The 19,266-nt window shown below is 32.9% G+C and overlaps 1 protein-coding gene across 1 annotated transcript in view; it reads right to left on the bottom strand.

Moving 5' to 3' along the window:
• LOC131941597 (myosin-VIIa) overlaps positions 1-19,266 on the bottom strand; it is a 41,439-nt gene that overhangs the window by 14,679 nt on the left and 7,494 nt on the right. Inside the window, exons 6-31 of the mRNA XM_059300913.1 lie at positions 19,082-19,235; positions 18,694-18,770; positions 17,845-18,098; positions 16,853-17,063; positions 15,632-15,767; positions 15,151-15,257; positions 14,850-14,987; positions 14,055-14,300; positions 13,336-13,515; positions 12,836-12,931; positions 12,259-12,381; positions 11,859-11,966; positions 11,214-11,345; positions 10,400-10,420; positions 8,042-8,110; positions 7,399-7,611; positions 6,816-6,902; positions 6,551-6,646; positions 5,914-6,158; positions 5,329-5,446; positions 4,072-4,200; positions 2,531-2,704; positions 1,873-2,058; positions 1,662-1,703; positions 1,056-1,262; positions 174-382 (exon numbers count right to left, since the gene is read on the bottom strand). Coding sequence (XP_059156896.1) covers positions 174-382; positions 1,056-1,262; positions 1,662-1,703; positions 1,873-2,058; positions 2,531-2,704; positions 4,072-4,200; positions 5,329-5,446; positions 5,914-6,158; positions 6,551-6,646; positions 6,816-6,902; positions 7,399-7,611; positions 8,042-8,110; positions 10,400-10,420; positions 11,214-11,345; positions 11,859-11,966; positions 12,259-12,381; positions 12,836-12,931; positions 13,336-13,515; positions 14,055-14,300; positions 14,850-14,987; positions 15,151-15,257; positions 15,632-15,767; positions 16,853-17,063; positions 17,845-18,098; positions 18,694-18,770; positions 19,082-19,235 — 3,758 coding nt within the window. The remainder of the gene's footprint in view (positions 1-173; positions 383-1,055; positions 1,263-1,661; positions 1,704-1,872; positions 2,059-2,530; positions 2,705-4,071; positions 4,201-5,328; positions 5,447-5,913; positions 6,159-6,550; positions 6,647-6,815; positions 6,903-7,398; positions 7,612-8,041; positions 8,111-10,399; positions 10,421-11,213; positions 11,346-11,858; positions 11,967-12,258; positions 12,382-12,835; positions 12,932-13,335; positions 13,516-14,054; positions 14,301-14,849; positions 14,988-15,150; positions 15,258-15,631; positions 15,768-16,852; positions 17,064-17,844; positions 18,099-18,693; positions 18,771-19,081; positions 19,236-19,266) is intronic.

Consider the following 19,266-nt stretch of genomic DNA (forward strand, 5'->3'; position numbering starts at 1 on the left):
TTCCTAGCAAATAAAGGAAGACCACAGACTTCCTAGCAAATAAAGGAAGACCACAGACTTCCTAGCAAATAAAGGAAGACCACAGACTTCCTAGCAAATAAAGGAAGACCACAGATTTCCTAGCAAATAAAGAGACATTACTGACCAGTTTCTAACAAAGGGAGACGACTGACCTGCTACTAGAAACAGCTGTGATTTCAGGGAAGGACAACTCCAGCAGTACCTGCTCCTGGTCGTCCACCACATAGACACCTGTCCAGTTGACAGCAATGATGACATCATTCTTGGGCAGGCTGGGACCTGAGAACTTGTAGGCCTCGTAGAACCTGGAGAACAGGAGGGGCCACTTGTACTTGGCATAGCTGACTATGTCTTCCTTCACCTGGGGGAGAGATGATAGAATTAGAAGTTGATAAATTGGAAGATGGTAATTTAGGGGGAAGATAAGTTTGAGGATAATAAATAGGCAGATAATAAATTTGAGAATTTGGAGGCCTTGTAGAACAGAACTTTGAGAACAGGAGATGGTCACTTGTATTTGATGTAGCTCACAGTGTCCTTTTTTTTTACCTATATGCCAGCCAATAAGTTTATGAAGTACAGTAATGGTAGATGTTACAGTATGTCTTGTTATTGTTGCATCCCTTGTATTATATATATATCATAGTTATGTCCCTTGAGCTGGGTGGACTGTACATTGATACAGTTTCAAGCCCAGAATTGAAACAGAGACTTAGTAGCCTTGCGGTTAGTAATTAAGCACTAGCCTGTGCCAAATTTAAAAGTAGAAGTCAATTGTTTCATGCTTCACATAAAATATACGAGAAAGAATACAGACTGCATTTATTTTTTGATTACCTACATAATGAATAATTTTTACGTTTTCATTAAAAACAGAAAAATACTGTTACAATTTGTAAATACAAATGGTAGCTGCAGTGACGTTAATTAACTGTCAACTAAATAGTTAACTGTCTTTAACTTTTGAGGTAACTAACACTATCTGTTTTATTACTAATTGTCACAATTTCTGAAGTTAAAAGACTTTTTGTTACCTTGAGGGGTTCTATCCTGGTGTTCTGGAAGTAAGGACTCTTCAGCTTGCTGATGATGTTGCTCATCCACATCTGGCCGTCACTCTGCTTCTGTAGGTTGGAGTCTGGGATGTACGAGGGCAGCAGTGTCTGGAGGCGCTGGGGCTCAATCTCCAGCCCGTACTCTATGAAATACTGCTGGGCAGCTATCATTGCTAAATCTTCGTCCTGGTCAGATTAGTTAAACACAACATGAAGAAAAATAACTCTTTAATTTAAAATAGCATCAATGTAAAGTATTACATTTTAAATTATGTTACATTGATCATATAAAAAATTAAAATGAAAATACAAAATCAGAATTTGATCTGCTGTTAAAGATTTTGTACTTGATTTTTATTATAAACTCCCAAGCACATCCAGATTAAATGGGTACCCAACATAAGTAAGGACAAAGGGTAGCAGATCAACTACATCAACTAGTGACGATCCAGTGGGGAAAATGAGATGAGATATTCATCAAATATTTTATTGCACTATTCTCCACCAACAGAATGAACAGCAACAATGGGGAAACTATTTCAGCATACAGCCATAAATATAACTAAAGAGACAACCAACACTGACCTTGTCACAACGATATTCTCCAAACTTGATACCCCGGACAACCTAGAAGGAAGAAAGTTACAGTGTTTGACAATAAAGAATAACAAACATTTTTTATACATGTGAAATTTTCTTCAGTTAGTTTTTCAAACACGTGTGAGTTCACCCACCCACCTATGAGCTGACCCACCAACCTAAATGTGTAAAATAAGTGTGAGTACCACGAATGTACCTGCTGATAAATGAGGTGAGTGGCCACTGGGTCCTCACTGGGGTCATGCCAGGGGGCAAATATTTCCTTGCGGAAGAAGAGTCGCCAGGGGGCGTTTCTCTCCTGGGCACCTTGCTCTTTGGCGTACTGTTCACACTGGGATATGGCGTCCATCACGTGGTCACCACCACTGCCTAGAGATGACACCTGTAAACATACAACATAAGGTAACATCATATGGTCACAATCATGGTTAAGATACAACATAAGGTAACATCGTATGACACTAGCATAAAAAAAAAACTTTTTTCTTTATTCTACACATGAAGTTTGATTCAAATTAACTTCTTGTTATCAACCAACAATTAAAATAATTTTTTGAAAATTAAGATTAGCAACAAGCTATCTTGAGTTAGTTTATAACTTTAAAAAAATGAGTTCTCTCTCTTGGAAAACAACACCTCAAGTGACAGAGCTCACAGGCACAGTTGAACTTTCCTTACAGATTTTCAAAAATTTCATCATTAAGCATCAGGGAATCTTAAGTTTATTTTAAAGTAGGAAATTTCTATATAATGCTTACTTCACAATAACATAAAAAACTAGGAAATCCTAAGTTTATTTTTTTAGTATTTTTTGCTCAGTACGGAAAAAACCATGGATGACAAATCTTCCTTACTTTATCAAACAAGGCAATGTACAGGGAGAAGCCAAACTGGTCCTTGAGACCAATTTTTTCTGACAGCTGTTGGCACAATTCCCTGGCCGTTGTTGCTGAGTCTGCTAGGAGTGTTTTAGAGTTACTGTCCATGAAAGTTATTGGCAGTATCACAGGTTTCTTGGACTTGGTTGCCTAGGAAATTTCAAACAATGCCATACAATCAGAAATACAATACAAAAAATGTGCTTGTTCCATAATACTTTTTAATTATCTTATATATAAAGTTCAATTCTGTATGATTGTAAAATGTTTGTAATCGCAGATATATTATTTTTTTATTTGCAATTAAAACAATTAACATCAAACATATATGTGGTGACATATTTACATAGTATAATATTCAATACATAATTGATTTGCATTGATGTCATTACAATTTGTACATTAGTAAATACAAGTGAAAAGGAAAAAACATCCGTGTCAAGTAAATCTAAACAATATAAGAATTTAATAGACCCCATTCTTATAGTGTTAAATGTCTAAAGTGTTTATAGTCTAAATTTATAATTTAAAACATTAATATTGAAGACACTTTAAAACAATTAACATTTTTCATACTTAAAATATTAATTTTAACATATTTATTAAACGAAATTAAATAAAAAATCATCTTTTACACAAATTCTAATTATGTCTGTAAATTATTTACATTTTGTCATTTAGCACTCATTACTTCCCTTGATAAATTAGGAACGCAAAATTACTCCCCTTTATAAAAACCATACCATCAGGAGGAAAAAAAATTTACCTTTTAAAACTTTGTTTTGGTGTTGGGAAAAACAATTTACATAATTAGCATGGATTGATCAAGTGAAATGTGGTAGGTATTTTAAATACTGCCTTTTATTTATTTTATACATTGAAAGTTTTTTTCTTATCATTTTTAATCAAAGAGAGTTGAAGTAACTAAAGACATCTTTATTCAGGAACAAGAATTACCGCAGTTTTTATTTGTGTCTATTTTTTTTGCGCGTTCGTTTTGTCTGTCCTTTTTTTGTGCACGAAGGGGAATTTTTTTTTAAGCAGACGTTTTTAACAGTACATTTAGCAGTATATTAAGTTTTACTACCGAAGAAACAATTGGATAAGAAAGTTTACTTTGGTCTTTAAGTGAATCAAATCCGGGCGTCCTCCAGCGCACAGACAGGGTGCTATTTCAAGCCCTGGGCTTTCCCGCGTTCGCTTTGGCGCCTAAGTTCGTTTAAGTGAGTGCAAAAGACTATGAATAAGTTGGGGTACTTTAGTCGTTTACTAAGCTGAAACAGGTGGTTCCACCGGCACCCTAGCATAGTGCGTTTTGGCAATCATGTACAATACTGTTGTGTTCCTCCCCTCCCCACGTACATTTGGTATTACAGTAACTGTTGTTTTTAAAACAGCCCATTAAGTAACAGTTGTATGAAGACAGTTAATTATGTAACAGTTGTTTTTAAGACAGTTCATTAAGTAACAGAAATTTCCAGATAAAAACAAGTTCCATGTTTGTCAAAATATTTTACCTGTAGTTCTAACCAGCTAGGGGGTTGGTTTCTAGCCCCGTTAGCAAACGTCCTTCTCAGGTGATCCTCGCAGTATGGAGCATAGCCTGGTGGACCCTCTCTAATGAAATTAAGCAGGTAAGGTCGCAGCTGTTGCAGAGAAAAAAATTCAATGTTCCAATGGTTGGTAAACTTTAACAAAAGGCTGATGTGTTTTAAAAAAGATATAGAAAATGTAAATAAAAATTTTTTTTAACACAATGTGGATGTAGTTTAAACTAGTTTGAGGATGTTTTTTTATATTCATCTGTGGCTTGCTAAATGCTTGTACATAAAAAAACAACTAATTTTTGCACCATTCAACATCAAATTGTATCTGATATATTTGATCAAGGTATAATAATCAAAGCAAGATTAATATTTAATATAATTAAAATAAACCGGGAGTGATCTCCCCTAAACTTTCTCGAATATTCTAATATAACACTATGGGGGATGGCAACTCGGGATATAGATCTAGACTTCTAGACATAATTTTTAATCCATTTTAATTACTCAAATTTTTAAAAATAGAATATAATCTAGTAGAAAAAAGAAATGCACACCAAGTGAACGCTAAATAAAGATGTGCATAATAGTGCGCAATCTTATTAATACTTTATAAATTTACATGCGTTTTTTGAGAAATCGGAAATAGCGTAAAAAAGTACTTCCGGTCAACGGAAATTACTCAAAATTTGACAGAAGGTAGAGAATTAGATCTTTTACTTACATATCAAATTTCATTTATCTATCTGAAATAGTACTCAAGTTATAGGCTTTTGAAAAATTCAAAGTAGAAAAAGTACCACTTCCGGTTATCGGAAATTGCTCAAAAGTTGATACGGATCTACGATTTTGATAAAATACTTATATATGAAATTTCATCAACCTAGCTGTAACGGTACTCAAGTTATCGTGTTTACACACGGACACACAGACAGACAGACACACAGACAGACACACAGACATACGGACAAGATTGCAAAATTATGTTTTTCCGTATCAGTGAGGTGTAAAATGTCAAGATTTGTAAAAATCTCGATTTTTTTTTTTTGCACGATTACAAGACTTTATACTTCGTATATACGAGAAAGTAAAAAAGTAGATTATGTATAGGCTGCTGGTATTAGTTATCAAGTTTAATAGTAGGTCGAGTATTTTTATTAGGTTGTGTTGATGTATTTCTGCTGTATTGGCTGTTGTCATAAATCACAGTGTGATGGATGTGTTAACTACCTTGTCAGAAGGCGGGAAGCAGCAGACACACAGGCACAGGAGTATCCAGCCCCTGGCGTGAGAGCTGTTGGAATTGTTATTGGTCAGCTGTTTGCAGATCTGGCAGTAGATCTCATCTCTGGGAAAAGGGAATTTAGAGTTACCTACCCATAGATTTGTTACCTACCTTTAAATTATTTTAATAATTGTTTTTCAAAGATCAGGATATAAACATGGTATTTTAACAGCTTCATAATGTGAATTAATTTCTTCATAAAAAGTGTAAAAACAGTCAAAAAAGCATAATTAACATAATCTAGTTTTAGAGAGGCAAAATCAGAAAATTTACAGAGTCTTTCCTTCTTTATTAGTTTGTCAATGCCAACAATTAAAATGAATTTATTATTGTAATCCCAGCATCTTTAAGATATGTGAATACTTGCCAACATATGCAGAAATTTAAAAAAAGCATGTTTGATTCACAATATTGAAATTAACGTGTGAATGCATCAACCATTTAATTTCTGATGCTGGGAAATTAAGACTGACAAAGCACCAAGCATTAGATCCCATATGGGGGGAAATGCATTGTCAAATTGTACCAACCTCAGTTCTGGTCTGAGAATGCCATGGCCTATGATGAAGTGCAGTTTTTCCAAGTTTGACATGGGCCTGTCCTCAAGCAGGGCATTGCCCCCAGTGGTGGGTCCACTCTCATAGCCATGCTGCAGGCGGTGAGCGACATCCTCTGTGATCTTTGACCTCTTTTTCAATGTCAGGGACACAATCTTTTTCCTGGTTGATTTCTTGGCAGGGTTTCGAGCATATGGAATATTTGTTGCTTCTTTTTCCTGAAACATTCAAGTTTATTAAAATGTTGCAAAAAAAAAAAAAAATCAGGATTTAAAAAGTTCAGATTTATTTTATTTTAAGTGTGATAAAAAATATTGTATCAAATAAAGAAAAAACTAAAATATTTTTTAAAATTGAACCAAAACTTAAGGCTTAAGCAAAAATACTCTAAGTTTAAAATAAATGTTGCATTGAAATAAGATTTAGGATTTATAATATAAATTACATCTTTTGGAAATATTGCTAAAAATTAAGGATTTTAAAAAATCGCATTCAACAAAAACAGCATTAACTTTTTAAGCTTTAATGCCAAAAATTTAAAATGAAATAAATCTTAGTTTCAAACTATTTATAATATGTCAAAACAATTTTAAAATGTTAGAAATTTTACCATCTCCTCCCCCATCCTCATAGCCTCCTCCAGATCCTTCTTGTTAAACTTGCGACCAAGTGTTGAGTAGATTTTTGTCATGACAGGTGTGCTGTCCTGTAACAACAGATTTGGTTGGGTTCAATATCCCTAATGTAAGGTCACAGAAAAAAGTAATTCTACTTTCTACTAATTAATTATTGAGTTGGTTTCCATATCTCTAATTTAAGGTCACAGTTCTTAGATGCCAAGTTAACATTTCAAGTAAAAGAAAATTTTTGTTTACCTTGGCCTCTGTCATTGACGTGTGGTACCTGGGCTCAGGTAGGTCAGACATGAAGCGGAGAATTACAATCCACACAGCCAGGGCGGCCTGGAAAACAGTCATATCATACATCACACAGCATTCAGGTAGATAACAGACAACAACGTTGTATATAATTATTCATGTAAGTGTCATTTTTTATGTCATTTTTTATGGATCAAATGGGATTTAGTTAGGTAATAAACAACAGCATAAAGAAAAAATTCCATTAATTGTCATTCCAAACAACTACAAAATATAATATATTCTTGGTTTTCTACCATTTATAAAAATAATCAAACAGGTGGATAATGTCATAAATGTAGATTGACTATACACTAATAAATTTATTTGTAAAGCTTCTTTAAAAAAATTAATTTAAAAAAATCAGAAATATCTGGATACCTAACTGGTAAGTCAACTATAAGTTTATTTTATAAAAATATAAAAACAGAACTATCTGGCAATTTACAGTTATCCCTTTCAATGGACAGCTGCAATATTGTTAACTGTAAAGCTTATTTTATAAAAATGTTAAAAAAAACAGAACTATCTGACCACGTACCAGTTGATCCCCTTCACTGGCCAGCTGTAGCAGAGGCTGCCTGAGGGCCTTGCGTATGTGCGTATGTGTGGCGTTGCCCTGGAAGTACATGGCAGCAAACTTGGAGAACTTGAACTCCCTGACGTCCTCCCTAGCGTTATCCACTGTGTACTGCATCCTCTCCAGTCCGTCATCAATGTAGCCATTGGTGTCATGGACACTAGAGTCCAGGTCCTGTGAGAAAAGTGTTTCAGTAACATTGTCAATGTGGTTGCGTATGTGGCTGATGTGTGTGTGGCTGACGGTGTGGCTCACATTAGTGGGGATGATATTTAAGTCCAAGGACTGTAACATAAGTATTTTAGCAACATCGTCGATGGGGCTATTTTGAGTGAGTAAAATTAAGATCTATCCTACAACAAATTTTCACTTCAGGATTTACAACAATCTTGTTTATATTTCAGCAACAACACATTTTGTAGATTTGATTACTGCTTTTATTATTACCCCAAATGTCAGTATTGATAAATTGAAAGACAACAAGATTTAGACTTAATACTGTGTTAATTGAGTTGGCACAATAATCTCAATATTAATTAGCGAGCAAACATTTAGGGTGTTTAAAAGTGTAAGACCACCCCCCCTATTGACCAATAAGACTGACCCGAAATACTTCTGGGGCTTGATTGGATCTGTTCTGTCCTGTGTCTGTAAAACTGAACAACTCTTCCACCTGGTAAGGGAAAAAAAAGAATTCAATTCAAAAAGTCACAAAACAAGTCACAAAAATAAGTCACCAAAATAAGTCACCATAACAAGTCGCTAAAAAAAAATCACTTTATTAACAAAAAAAAAAAACAGTGAAAAGAAAATGTATAACGTAAATAAATGCTAGCAGTAAAATCTACTAAAACTATAAGAAATAAAATCATACATACAAAATGTATTATAATTAATTAGAAACTTAGAATATTAAAACAGTAATCAGTAGTATATAACTACAAGACAGTACTAATTTCGAAAAATGATTTTTTTCTATAAACAGAACTACGAATATTATGTTTGCAGAACTTCTAAGAAAGGATATGAAGTGAACATATCATTTAAGAGCTGTGTAAGAAAATATAATGATACTATAATGATAATATACTATTATTAAATGTAAATCTTTTGTCCATTTTTTAATGGAAAGTTGAAGTTCAGTGACCTCACAAATAAACCAGCGACAGTGAAACAAATTTACGAACACACATCAAAGAATTCCTTGGATTTCATCCGGATTTTTTGTTTTTCAGAGCACCAGAAATGATAAAAGCACAGAAGTGGAGATTTAACATTGTGATTGCTATTTATACTCTGTCATTATGTGCCTCTTTTAAAATTTAAAGGCCAAAGGAATAAATACTAATCATAAGAGAACTTAAAATGGTGTGAAAAAAAAGAAATGCATGCAGTTTAACACTTGGGTATATAGTACAAAGACTGTCAGTATGATATTTCAGTAATTCAGGCCCGTTAGTAAGATACAGGTAACAATACAAATATAAAGATATTGAGGTATACTCCTATTTATATCAACATTACACTATTACAGTGCTAGTTCTGTGTTTATAAACCTATATTGTGTATAAATTTATAACACAATTATAGATGAGAAGCATGCTGTTAATTATTGACAGCAGTGGCATAGATCATTTTTTCTATATCTTTTTTCCTTTAAAAAAGTGAGGCATCAGGAAAAGAAGTTGGGAATTTTTCTAAATCATTAGTTTTTTGCTGATAAAATCTTTTTTCCTTTAAATAATTGTTGAAAAATCAGAAAAAATGGTTGGAATTTCCTTTATCCGTCTTTAGTTCTCTGCTAGTAAAACATTTTTTCTCTTTTAATAATTAGTAAGTAGGAAATTTTTTTTTTCTCCGTCATTGATTTGTGGGTTAAAGTTCAACTTTTGAAAACTGAATCAGATGAAAATGTTTTGGATGCTGGCAGAAGAGTGGAATGAAAAGCTAACAAAATAAGAAAGAAAAGGGTTTTAGAATATTTTTAGCACAGCTCTGATAAAATTACAAGTGGTTAATTCTGCTGTTATCATTGCAGTTACGTGATTGAGTAGTTTTTCTGCATTCATTGTAATTGTATAGCATACAATTAAGCAATAACTAAACTGGGATAAGCAATTATGTGAGTAATCACTTAAAAAAAACTCTTATGGCGTTTAGTTTTATTGCTGTAAAATTACTTTCAAGGTACCATTGCAGAAAGTAGAAAACTATTATTAAAGAGTGAATATTGAAGCATTAAACATTGTCACAATTGTGAGTTACCATTGGATAAAATAACGGGCAGATAACTCTACTCCCAGAACTACATAAAACAACGAATATAAATAACCCAATAAAGACAAACAACCTTTAAAATAGTCTCAAATTATTTTAAATCCAAATCTAGGCTTCAAAAATAAAAAAAATTACTATTGAACCACCAGAGTACCAATTTGTTATACTGATTTTTTTAAATCAGTAATCAAAAACTTATATTCAAAAATTAGTAGGAACTTGAAAAAATAATTTTCCATTACAAACAAGCAAAGGAAAAAGAACTGACCACAAGAAAGTTGTTAATTTAATGTTAGTTTGCTTTAAAGTAATGTTTAAGTTTTCTTTGCATATTGTGGTCAGTTTAAATTTTCTTTGCATGTTTAGAAAAAGTAATAAACTAAAAAAACATTTAATAAAAAAACAACCAAAAACAAAATTTCAAAAGTTTACAACATACATTTTTCCAAAAAAATTATAAAATACCTAGCACCTGTAAATACAAATTTCTTATTCAAAGTAACTGATACACATTTTTTTATGAGTATAGATACACAACACTTGTCCAAATAACCTCTATACCAATATATCATAATAGTACAACAAAAATATGAACTTTTGGGGCGAGATAGCTTTGCATAGGCTGTTCATGTAATATAGATCTATGGCAGTAAAAATGGGTGGGGAAGGGTAGCAAAAGTCTTACCATGCCATCATAATCAACCTCCTACAAACAAAATGAAGAACAGAAAAAAAAGGCAAGTGAAAATAAATTAAAACAAAAAAAATTCTATCCACTGATAAATTGTAATATAAAAAAAAACATTTTTAAAGTAGTTAAAAAATTTCAACTAAGTAAAATGCAAAACTACACTACACAACTAAAAAATTTAGACAAAAAAAAATCTGTTTTAGGTTGTTAAATCAATAGTAAGCCTAATTGTTTAGTTAAAAAATTGCTTTTAAGCAAACTACACACAAAAATTATTTTTATGAAACAAATTATATAATTTAAACAGGCAAGAAAAGCTTTCATTTGTGAAGTTAAAATTTTAATTAAAATGTTCAATTCTTAATTTGTGAGAATATTTGATATTTTTAAGGCTATAAAATTTAATTTAAAAAGAAACTACTTAAAAAATTTGATTTACAGAAACTATTTAACTGTTAAAAGAAACATGCATGGGGTTTTTGTTTTTTAAATTTTTATTTTATTTTATTTTAAACATGCAAACAAAATATCAGAAAACAAAGTTTTAAAAAAATTAGTAAGTTAATTACTAAAATCTACTTTTGCAGTTTTTGCCTTTTTTAGGAGGAAATGTTTTTTGTATACTTAACAATACAGGCAAAAAAGTTATCTGAACCTATAGATTTAATCCTGTTTGTAGTAGATACTCTCATTCCAAGCTGATAGAAACACCAGCAAAATAGCTCAGCCAAGCAAAAGATTGAGAAGTAATTACAAGATGCATCCAACAGCTGTTAGAAGAGTTAGGCTGTACGTGAAATGGACCTACCAGTTTAGAATCATTGACTGTGTCATTGAGGCGCCGTTCAGCCTCCTCAAACTGCTTGCTCTTCTGCATGGCCCCCATCTTGATTTGCTGTTCTCTTTCCACAGCCTCCCTCTCAATAGCCAGTAGCCTTTCCTGCATTGTAAAGATGCCAGAAATATTACATCGTTTTTAAGCTTCAAATCAGAAATTTGCTGTATTTTATATAACTAGAGAAAAATTAGTTTTACTTTATAATAAACTAAAAAGGGAACTTTTTCACAAGGCCCTTTTTATTCCTATTCTATCAAAGTTAAGTTATGATCACCTTTCATTTCTTTAGTATAGATATAACATAAACCTAGTATAAACGATGCAAGTAGATGCAAATATAGGTAAAATCTTTAAGAATTTTTAGAACAATCACATTTCATCACTTTACTTACAATATACAAATAACATTATTTTGTAAAAGTTAATAGTTATCTCTCATTAAATATATTTTTGAAAACATTTTTAAGCCTGAAATTTTTTTTTTAGAAGGAAATAAATTAAAACTCCATTACCACTGTAAGAAGGTGATTATTTTCCTACATAATTAAGACAATATAAATGGTTGCCAATTAAGTGATTACATTCCTAACTAATTAAATGGTTTCCAATTAATACCTGGTGATGTCTTTCAGCTTCCTCTTTGGCTTTCTTTGCATTCATCTTCTTCTTCAAGTCTGCTTCTTCCAGCATCCTCAGTCTCTCTGCTTCCAGCTTCATCTCATGCTGAATCAGACAATAGGTTACATCACACCAGGCTTACTACATTGGGTTAACTGATTCTTCATAGTTCACCCCCATATCACACCAGGCTAACTAAAGTAAACCCAGCTATGAAGAGCACCCAACATGTTTGATAATTTCATTAAGCCAGAAAATATTTTTACAACTGAAAATCCAATCTAAAGACGCCCCAACTTTTGAGCAATACTCAGCCCTAACTAGTAACTGTCATATGACCTAGAGTAAACCAGTTTGATACTTCCATTCAGCCAGAAAATGCTTCAACAGTTGATACCTCAATCTTGAGACGCCTCAACTTCTTCTGAGCAATGATGGTCCTGACAGAGGCCTGAATCTGAGTAATTGCTATCATTCTTTTCTGTACCCACTGCCTCACTAGATACCCTCGGCAATATCGCTGTAAAACAAAATTTCAAGTTCAAGAAGATTAGCCAAGTTTTAATAGTAGCACTAAATAAATGAATTTTATATAATGAAACAAATTCTTTACAGTAAGACTTTAAATTTAATTTAACTAAAGATTTTTTCCCCAAAAAAGCACACCTATTTACTTTGAATTGCTATGTTCTTAACTTTATTGAATTACTGTTTAATAATCTAACAAACTCAACTTAACAAAAATTACCTAGAGTTAATAAACCATATTGATAATCTATATACTAACAAAACTTCATGAAAAAAAGACACAAAAAAAAGTCCTTGTAATTACATTAAATAGTTGAAAATATAAATGAACTTGTGAAAATTGTTTATGAAGTATATTAAATAATTGAAATGAAATGACTAAAAAAATAAAAGCCTTTAAGAAATGTACTGATCAAAAAATAAAAGTCATTATGAAATGTACTGACCTGTAGATTTTGTGCCCAGCCTCTGATAACATTGAACCTGGCAGTCAGAATTCTTGACCGGATCATAGCTTGCAGGCGCATGTACCCTTGCCTCATCTACAGGAGAACAACAATAGTTTTATTACTCACAGTGGCTACACCATGGTCAACAGATCAACAATAGTTTTATTACTCACAGTGGCTACACCATGGTCAACAGAACAACAATAGTTTTATTACTCACAGTGGCTACACCATGGTCAACAGATCAACAATAGTTTTATTACTCACAGTGGCTACACCATGGCCCTAAAGGTATTTTAACATTCCACTACAATAACAAGTAGCAATAACTTATCAAAACTTGTTTTTAAGGTACACATCAGGATCTCACCACTAAAAATCTCTTTCTGTCATGGTAGAACTACCATTTTCTAAAGGTACACAGTAGGACATCACCATTCACCACTAGAAATCTCTTTCTGTCCCCATTTTTTTAAGGTACACATCTGACCACTTACCACTAAAAATCTCTTTCTGTCCTGGTAGGCTCTAATGGTGGACTGGACGGTGACGATACACTTTCTCATCTTCAGGAAACGCCTTCTGTAATGCCATGACCTGACCATCTTTTGGATGATTAAAATCTTCTTTGTTAGAGTAATCTCTCTTTGTTGTTCTAGATAGGCATCTTGGGCGTCCTAAAATTGAAAAATAAATAATTTCTTTAAAAATAAAAACAAACTACAAACAATCTTAAGTAAAAAATTGTTTTGAAAGGTAATAGCAAATACTTGTAGCTGTCAATGTAAAAAATATCTTGTTATCCTTTAAGAAATTTGAATACAATCTAATAATTGCACGACACTTGTTTTCACAAATGAACAAAACTAAGTCTCGGAAAAAGCAAAGATTTAGAAAGAAAGTATTTATACAGCTTTGAAATACATTTAAAAAATGTTATTTACAATTCCTTAAACATAAGCTGTATATTTTTAATTAATAAAGCATAAAATTTAAAGCTTGACCTTTGAAAAGATGAAAACTATTTATTTGATTTATATGAATGATTTGTAATTGCATGTAGCATTGGTTAAATACTTTTTTTTATTATAGAAAATATGTAGATGAGCTTAGGTAAGTGAAGAGTGAGTGATTTGTAATTGCACATAGATGATCTTAGGTAAAAGAAGTGTTTACAATGATTATTTTCTCTCCACATATTAGTCACAAAACCTACCTTGAGAAATACTTTTGACTTGCCAAGTTGGTAGTCAGCATTGGTCAGTACAGCCTTACAGATCCTGGCAGAGGCAGACTTACAGTCCTCCTTGTGGGAGGGCCCAATGCCTTCCACCAGCAGCCTGTACCTGTCCACAAACTCAGCAAAATGATGGCGGATGGGGTACCCAGCACGGCGGATCCTGATGGTTTCCATCATGCCAGAGTACCTCAGCTGCTTGCAGCACAGTTCCCTGTCAAACAGCTGAAAGTGGAATTGGTGAATGGTTGAAATCCTCAAATGGTTCAAACTTCTCATACTGATATTGGTATATGGTTCAAATTTCTCACACTTATTGGTAAATGGTTCAAATTCTCTAACTGTATATGGTAAATGGTTCAAATTATCATACAGTATTTTGTAAATGATTCAAATGTCTCAAACTGTATTTGATAAATGGTTCAAAAGTCTCATACTGTATTTGGTAAATGGTATACAATTCTCAAACTGTATTTAGTAAATGATTCAAACGGCTAATACTGTATTTGGTAAAAGGTTCAAAATTCTGTATTTAAGTTTTTAAAATATTTGGGATTATATTTGTGAAATTGATTCAAACAGGGGATATATTTTAAAAATATTGTTAAATCAAATATTTATTATTATCTAATAAATGTGTTTATATTTATGAAATAGTTAAATAAACTATAATATTTCACCGATAAATGTGAGCAGAAAATGGTAAAGACTACTTTTTCTAAACTAGGCTAATTTGAAGAACTCTAACATAACCACAGATTAGTGATGACTTACCAAAGGCTTCTTGTACTCGTTAGGTTTGATACAACGCACAAAGAAAGGCTGGCAGGTACTTAGTGTGGACATGAGCTGCTCTAGAGACTTTTTAAACTGCGAGGCCAGGGTTGGCGTCTTCTTTCTTGTGTCAGTACCCTGTGGTCAGAGAGGCAGAAAAGCTTCATCAAGTGGCAGAAATGAATTAGAACAGCTTTGACAAGTGACAGAAATTATTAGTAATTTGCTTTGTGGAAAAATGACTATAATAAGATATATGTTTAAGGCTACGTTTTTCAGTAAAATTTCATCATGAACATACCATTGTGATGTCTGAGTTGAAGAGGGTGTTGATAAACTTGCTCTTGGAGGCTTGAATTAATTGCACCAAATCAGCACTGAAGGTGTCTCTGTTTTTCTCCAGGAAACCTTAAAAAAATGAAATAATTTTCTTATATAAATAACTGTTGATAGGAAATAAAATCAAATCATATTCTATGAAACTCTTTGAAAGCATTTAATAAAAAATAATTCATAATATTGATAATTTATAAAACAAAATAATAACTTGATAGTAAATCAAATCAAATCATATTCTATGAAACAAAATAATTGTCTTATATAAATAACTGTTGATAGCAAATAAAATAAAATCATATTCTATGAAACTTTGAAAGTGTTAAATAAAAAAACAGTTCATTATATTAATAATTTATAAAACTGATATTCGATGTTTTTATTTTGTAACAGTAAAAAAAAATATTTTTATTCATGAGATGGATATTGACAAAGACAGAACATACCCTTGCAGTCGTAGAACACAATGCCAGCAAAATGTTGCAGGCCAAACGTCTGGTTGACGGCAGCCTTTGGCTTCAGGTAGTTAGCGTTACTGGAGTGGTATTGGTGGAGTTTGTTGAGTAAACTTTCATCTGTGCCCTAACATACAACAATAGAGTTAAATGTTGAGTAAACTTTCATCTGTGCCCTAAACATACAACAATAGTTAAATGTTGAGTAAACTTTCATCTGTGCCCTAAACATACAACAATAGAGTTAAATGTTGAGTAAACTTTCATCTGTGCCCTAAACATACAACAATAGAGTTAAATGTTGAGTAAACTTTCATCTGTGCCCTAAACATACAACAATAGAGTTACATGTTGAGTAAACTTTCATCTGTGCCCTAAACATACAACAATAGAGTTAAATGTTGAGTAGACTTTCATCTGTGCCCTAAACATACAACAATAGAGTTACATGTTGAGTGGACTTTCAACATACAACAATATAATTAAATGTTGAGTAGAATTTCCTTTGTACCCTAAGTACACAATAATTGAAATATGTTGAGTTAACCTTCAACAGAAACAAATTTAGTAAACCTATTTAAACCTTAAGAACACAAAAACAGTAACTTGTTTTGTGAACTTGTATCTGTGCCCTAAGTATACAACAATAGAAACAAATGTTCAGTAAACTTTCATTCATGCCTTAAGCATACAAAAATAAGAACAAGTGTTTTAAGTTAACTTTTAGTTACATCTTAAATGGACAGCAATTAGAGCATGTTTACAAGTTCAAAGTTAGATTTTCTTGCATTGTCATTGTATGTATGTGCTTACGTGCAAAGTTTTCAAAAAAATGACTCCTGCAGAAATGGGTGAAAATTGAGTTACCTAATTTGACCACAAACTGAAGCCAACAGGGATGTCTTGGGAGACGGCAAAATTAATAGCCGGAGATCGGATGAAATGGAAGGAACTAAGTCAAGTAAGTAAATTTGACCAATAACATACAAATACTAACACACAGAAGACTTGGGTCAAAATTGAGTTACCTAAATTGACCACTAACATATAAATACTATCACACAGAAGAAATGGGTCAAAAGTGAGTTACTTTGACCTTTGACACACAAACACAACTTAAGAAAACTGTAAAATAAGAAGAGCCGGTGCTGACTTTTGACACACAAACACAACTTAAGAAAACTGAGTACAACCAGAAGAGCCAGTGCTGACCTTGGGAAACTTGCTCTCCTCATCAATCAGAGCCAGCATGTTCATTGGTTTGGCAGCGATGAGGTCCAGGGCGTCCTGGTTGTCCACAAACTCTATGTGCTGCCAACTGATGCCCTCTAGGTTGTACTCAGCCTGCTCCAGCTTAAAGATGTGGCGCACAAAAAACTGCTGCAGGTTCTCGTTGGCGTAGTTGATGCACAGTTGTTCAAAGCTGGGGGGAAAAGGTAAGTTGATACAGTTGTTCAAAGCTAGGGGGGGGGGGGGGGGAATGGTAAGTTGATACAGTTGTTTTAAGCTGGGTGGAAAAGGTAAGTTGATACAGTTGTTCAAAGCTGGGAGGGAAAAGGTAAGTTGATATAGATGCTGAGAGGTAGTGAACAAAGGTAAGTTGATACAGTTGTTCAAAGCGGGGGGGGGGGGGGGGGGGGGGGGGGAAGAGAAAAAAAGTAAATTATTCCATATGTTCGAGGTGGGGTAAAAGAAAGGTAAGTTGATATTGTTGTTGAGAGGTGGAAGAGGGGGGGGGGGGGGAAGAAAAATTATTCCATGTTAGGGGTGGGGTGGAAGATAGGTAAGTTAAATATGTTAAATCTGGTGAATGTTAAGTTTTGTAATGAAAGATCTACAAATGTAAACTTTAGACACCAGGTCACCTGAGTAATTTATAACCAGTAAACTATAAAATTGCTTGCCAGGTACCCATTTCAGCTGGGTGAACTGTACAGTTACACTTAGAGTTCCAACATCATGTGCATATTAGTTCTAGACCAAGTAAGGTTCTAAAAGACAAAATATTTTATGCTGCATACAAGCTAAGCAGAAGACCAGTATAAAAGCATAAATCACATTTCTTAGAGGTAATGTGTTTTTTAGATGTCTCTGGAACAAAATGTCTGAAAGGAACCCTGGCCTCTGTAATAATGTCATATACAAATTAGCAACAACTCGTTTAATTAACTGGATAATTAATATTTTTAAAAAAGCATAAAAACCTGTTTTTGTCAAAATTTTCAAATCCAAAAATATCCAAGACTCCAATAGACTTGCGATACTGTCCCCCTTTTGGTTTGTAAATGGCTGCATTGATTTTATCCACAATCCAGATGAACATCCGGCCGTAAATTCCCTTGACGAATGCATCCCTGACATCCAGCGACTGCTCCTTGTTCATGGTGTAGGTGACACTTTCACCCTTGGCGAAGATGGTCTTAGTGGTCAGTGAGTCCACCAAGGCTTGGGCATTCACCTGAAAATTTTTAGACAATAATTAGGGCTTGTCATATTGTCAATAATTATACAAATTTACAGTCCACAAAATCTGCTCAGGCTATAGCTCTACAAATGTACATAGTCCTCAAAATATAGTCAGCCTATAGTTTTACAAATGTATAGTCTACAAAATATGGGTCCTTAAATTAGGCTTGGTCTATAATTTTACAAATTTATAGCCCACAAAATATGGTCAGCCTATGGTTATACAAATGTACAGTCCATAAAATATCAAATGAATGAGTCCACAAATTTATTTTACACCGTAAATAATTTAAAGCTGGGCAACTTAATATTACACAATGTATGAGGGAAGTTAACCATCCATGGTCTGAAATGACCATCAATATAGCCCAGATGTTAATTTTCAGATCAAATTGAAAAAAAAAAACAACCCAAAAAAACAAAAGAGAAGCAGATCACATGTGGTTCTAAATGTAGAAGCCACAATGAATCCATGCAGTGTGCACGGGAGCTAATATTCTGAACAGAGAGTTATCTTTTATAAGCCAATGAAAGGTAATGGCAATCCAAAGTGGCAAGTGAAAATGAACAGTTTGGTCACAACTTACCTCCAAGTGTCTGGCAATTTTATTGATGTAAGAAATGTCTTGGATTTCAGTGGCTGCCATGTTGTCCAGCTCAATTTCTAAAGGTTTAGGTAGAAAAAAAAATCTTTAAAAGATCATGTTGTATATAAAACTAAAATATTTATTTTTCCTAGGAATGTTACTAGTTTTAAAACATTATAATTTTAAAAAACTTTCTGTAAACATTTAAAAAAAAAAGAACTCAAAACCTTTTAGTCTTTATGGAAATATTAATAATAGTTTTTAAAATTTAAATACATCAATAGATTGTTTAAAATGATTAATTTCATATTTTGGGGACGCTATTTTAAATAGATTTTGTACAAGTCCAGTAGCATTCTATAACCTTTACATATATTGACATACTGACCATTGTATTTGACATTGCCCAGATTAAGCAAGGCAGATAAAATCTTCAAAATCTCCCAGATATCTGTGTCATTGAACATGAGCACCTTCATGGCTGATCTAATATCTGAGAAATCTTTTTTGTCATCCCTGCCATCGCACACAATACTTCCACCCTGATCAGAAACAAGGAAAATATGGATTAAT

The sequence above is a fragment of the Physella acuta genome, unplaced genomic scaffold, assembly GCF_028476545.2.
Source record: "Physella acuta isolate Inbredline_101_S28 unplaced genomic scaffold, ASM2847654v3 ptg000366l, whole genome shotgun sequence".
In the NCBI taxonomy this organism is placed as follows: Eukaryota; Metazoa; Mollusca; class Gastropoda; family Physidae; genus Physella; species Physella acuta.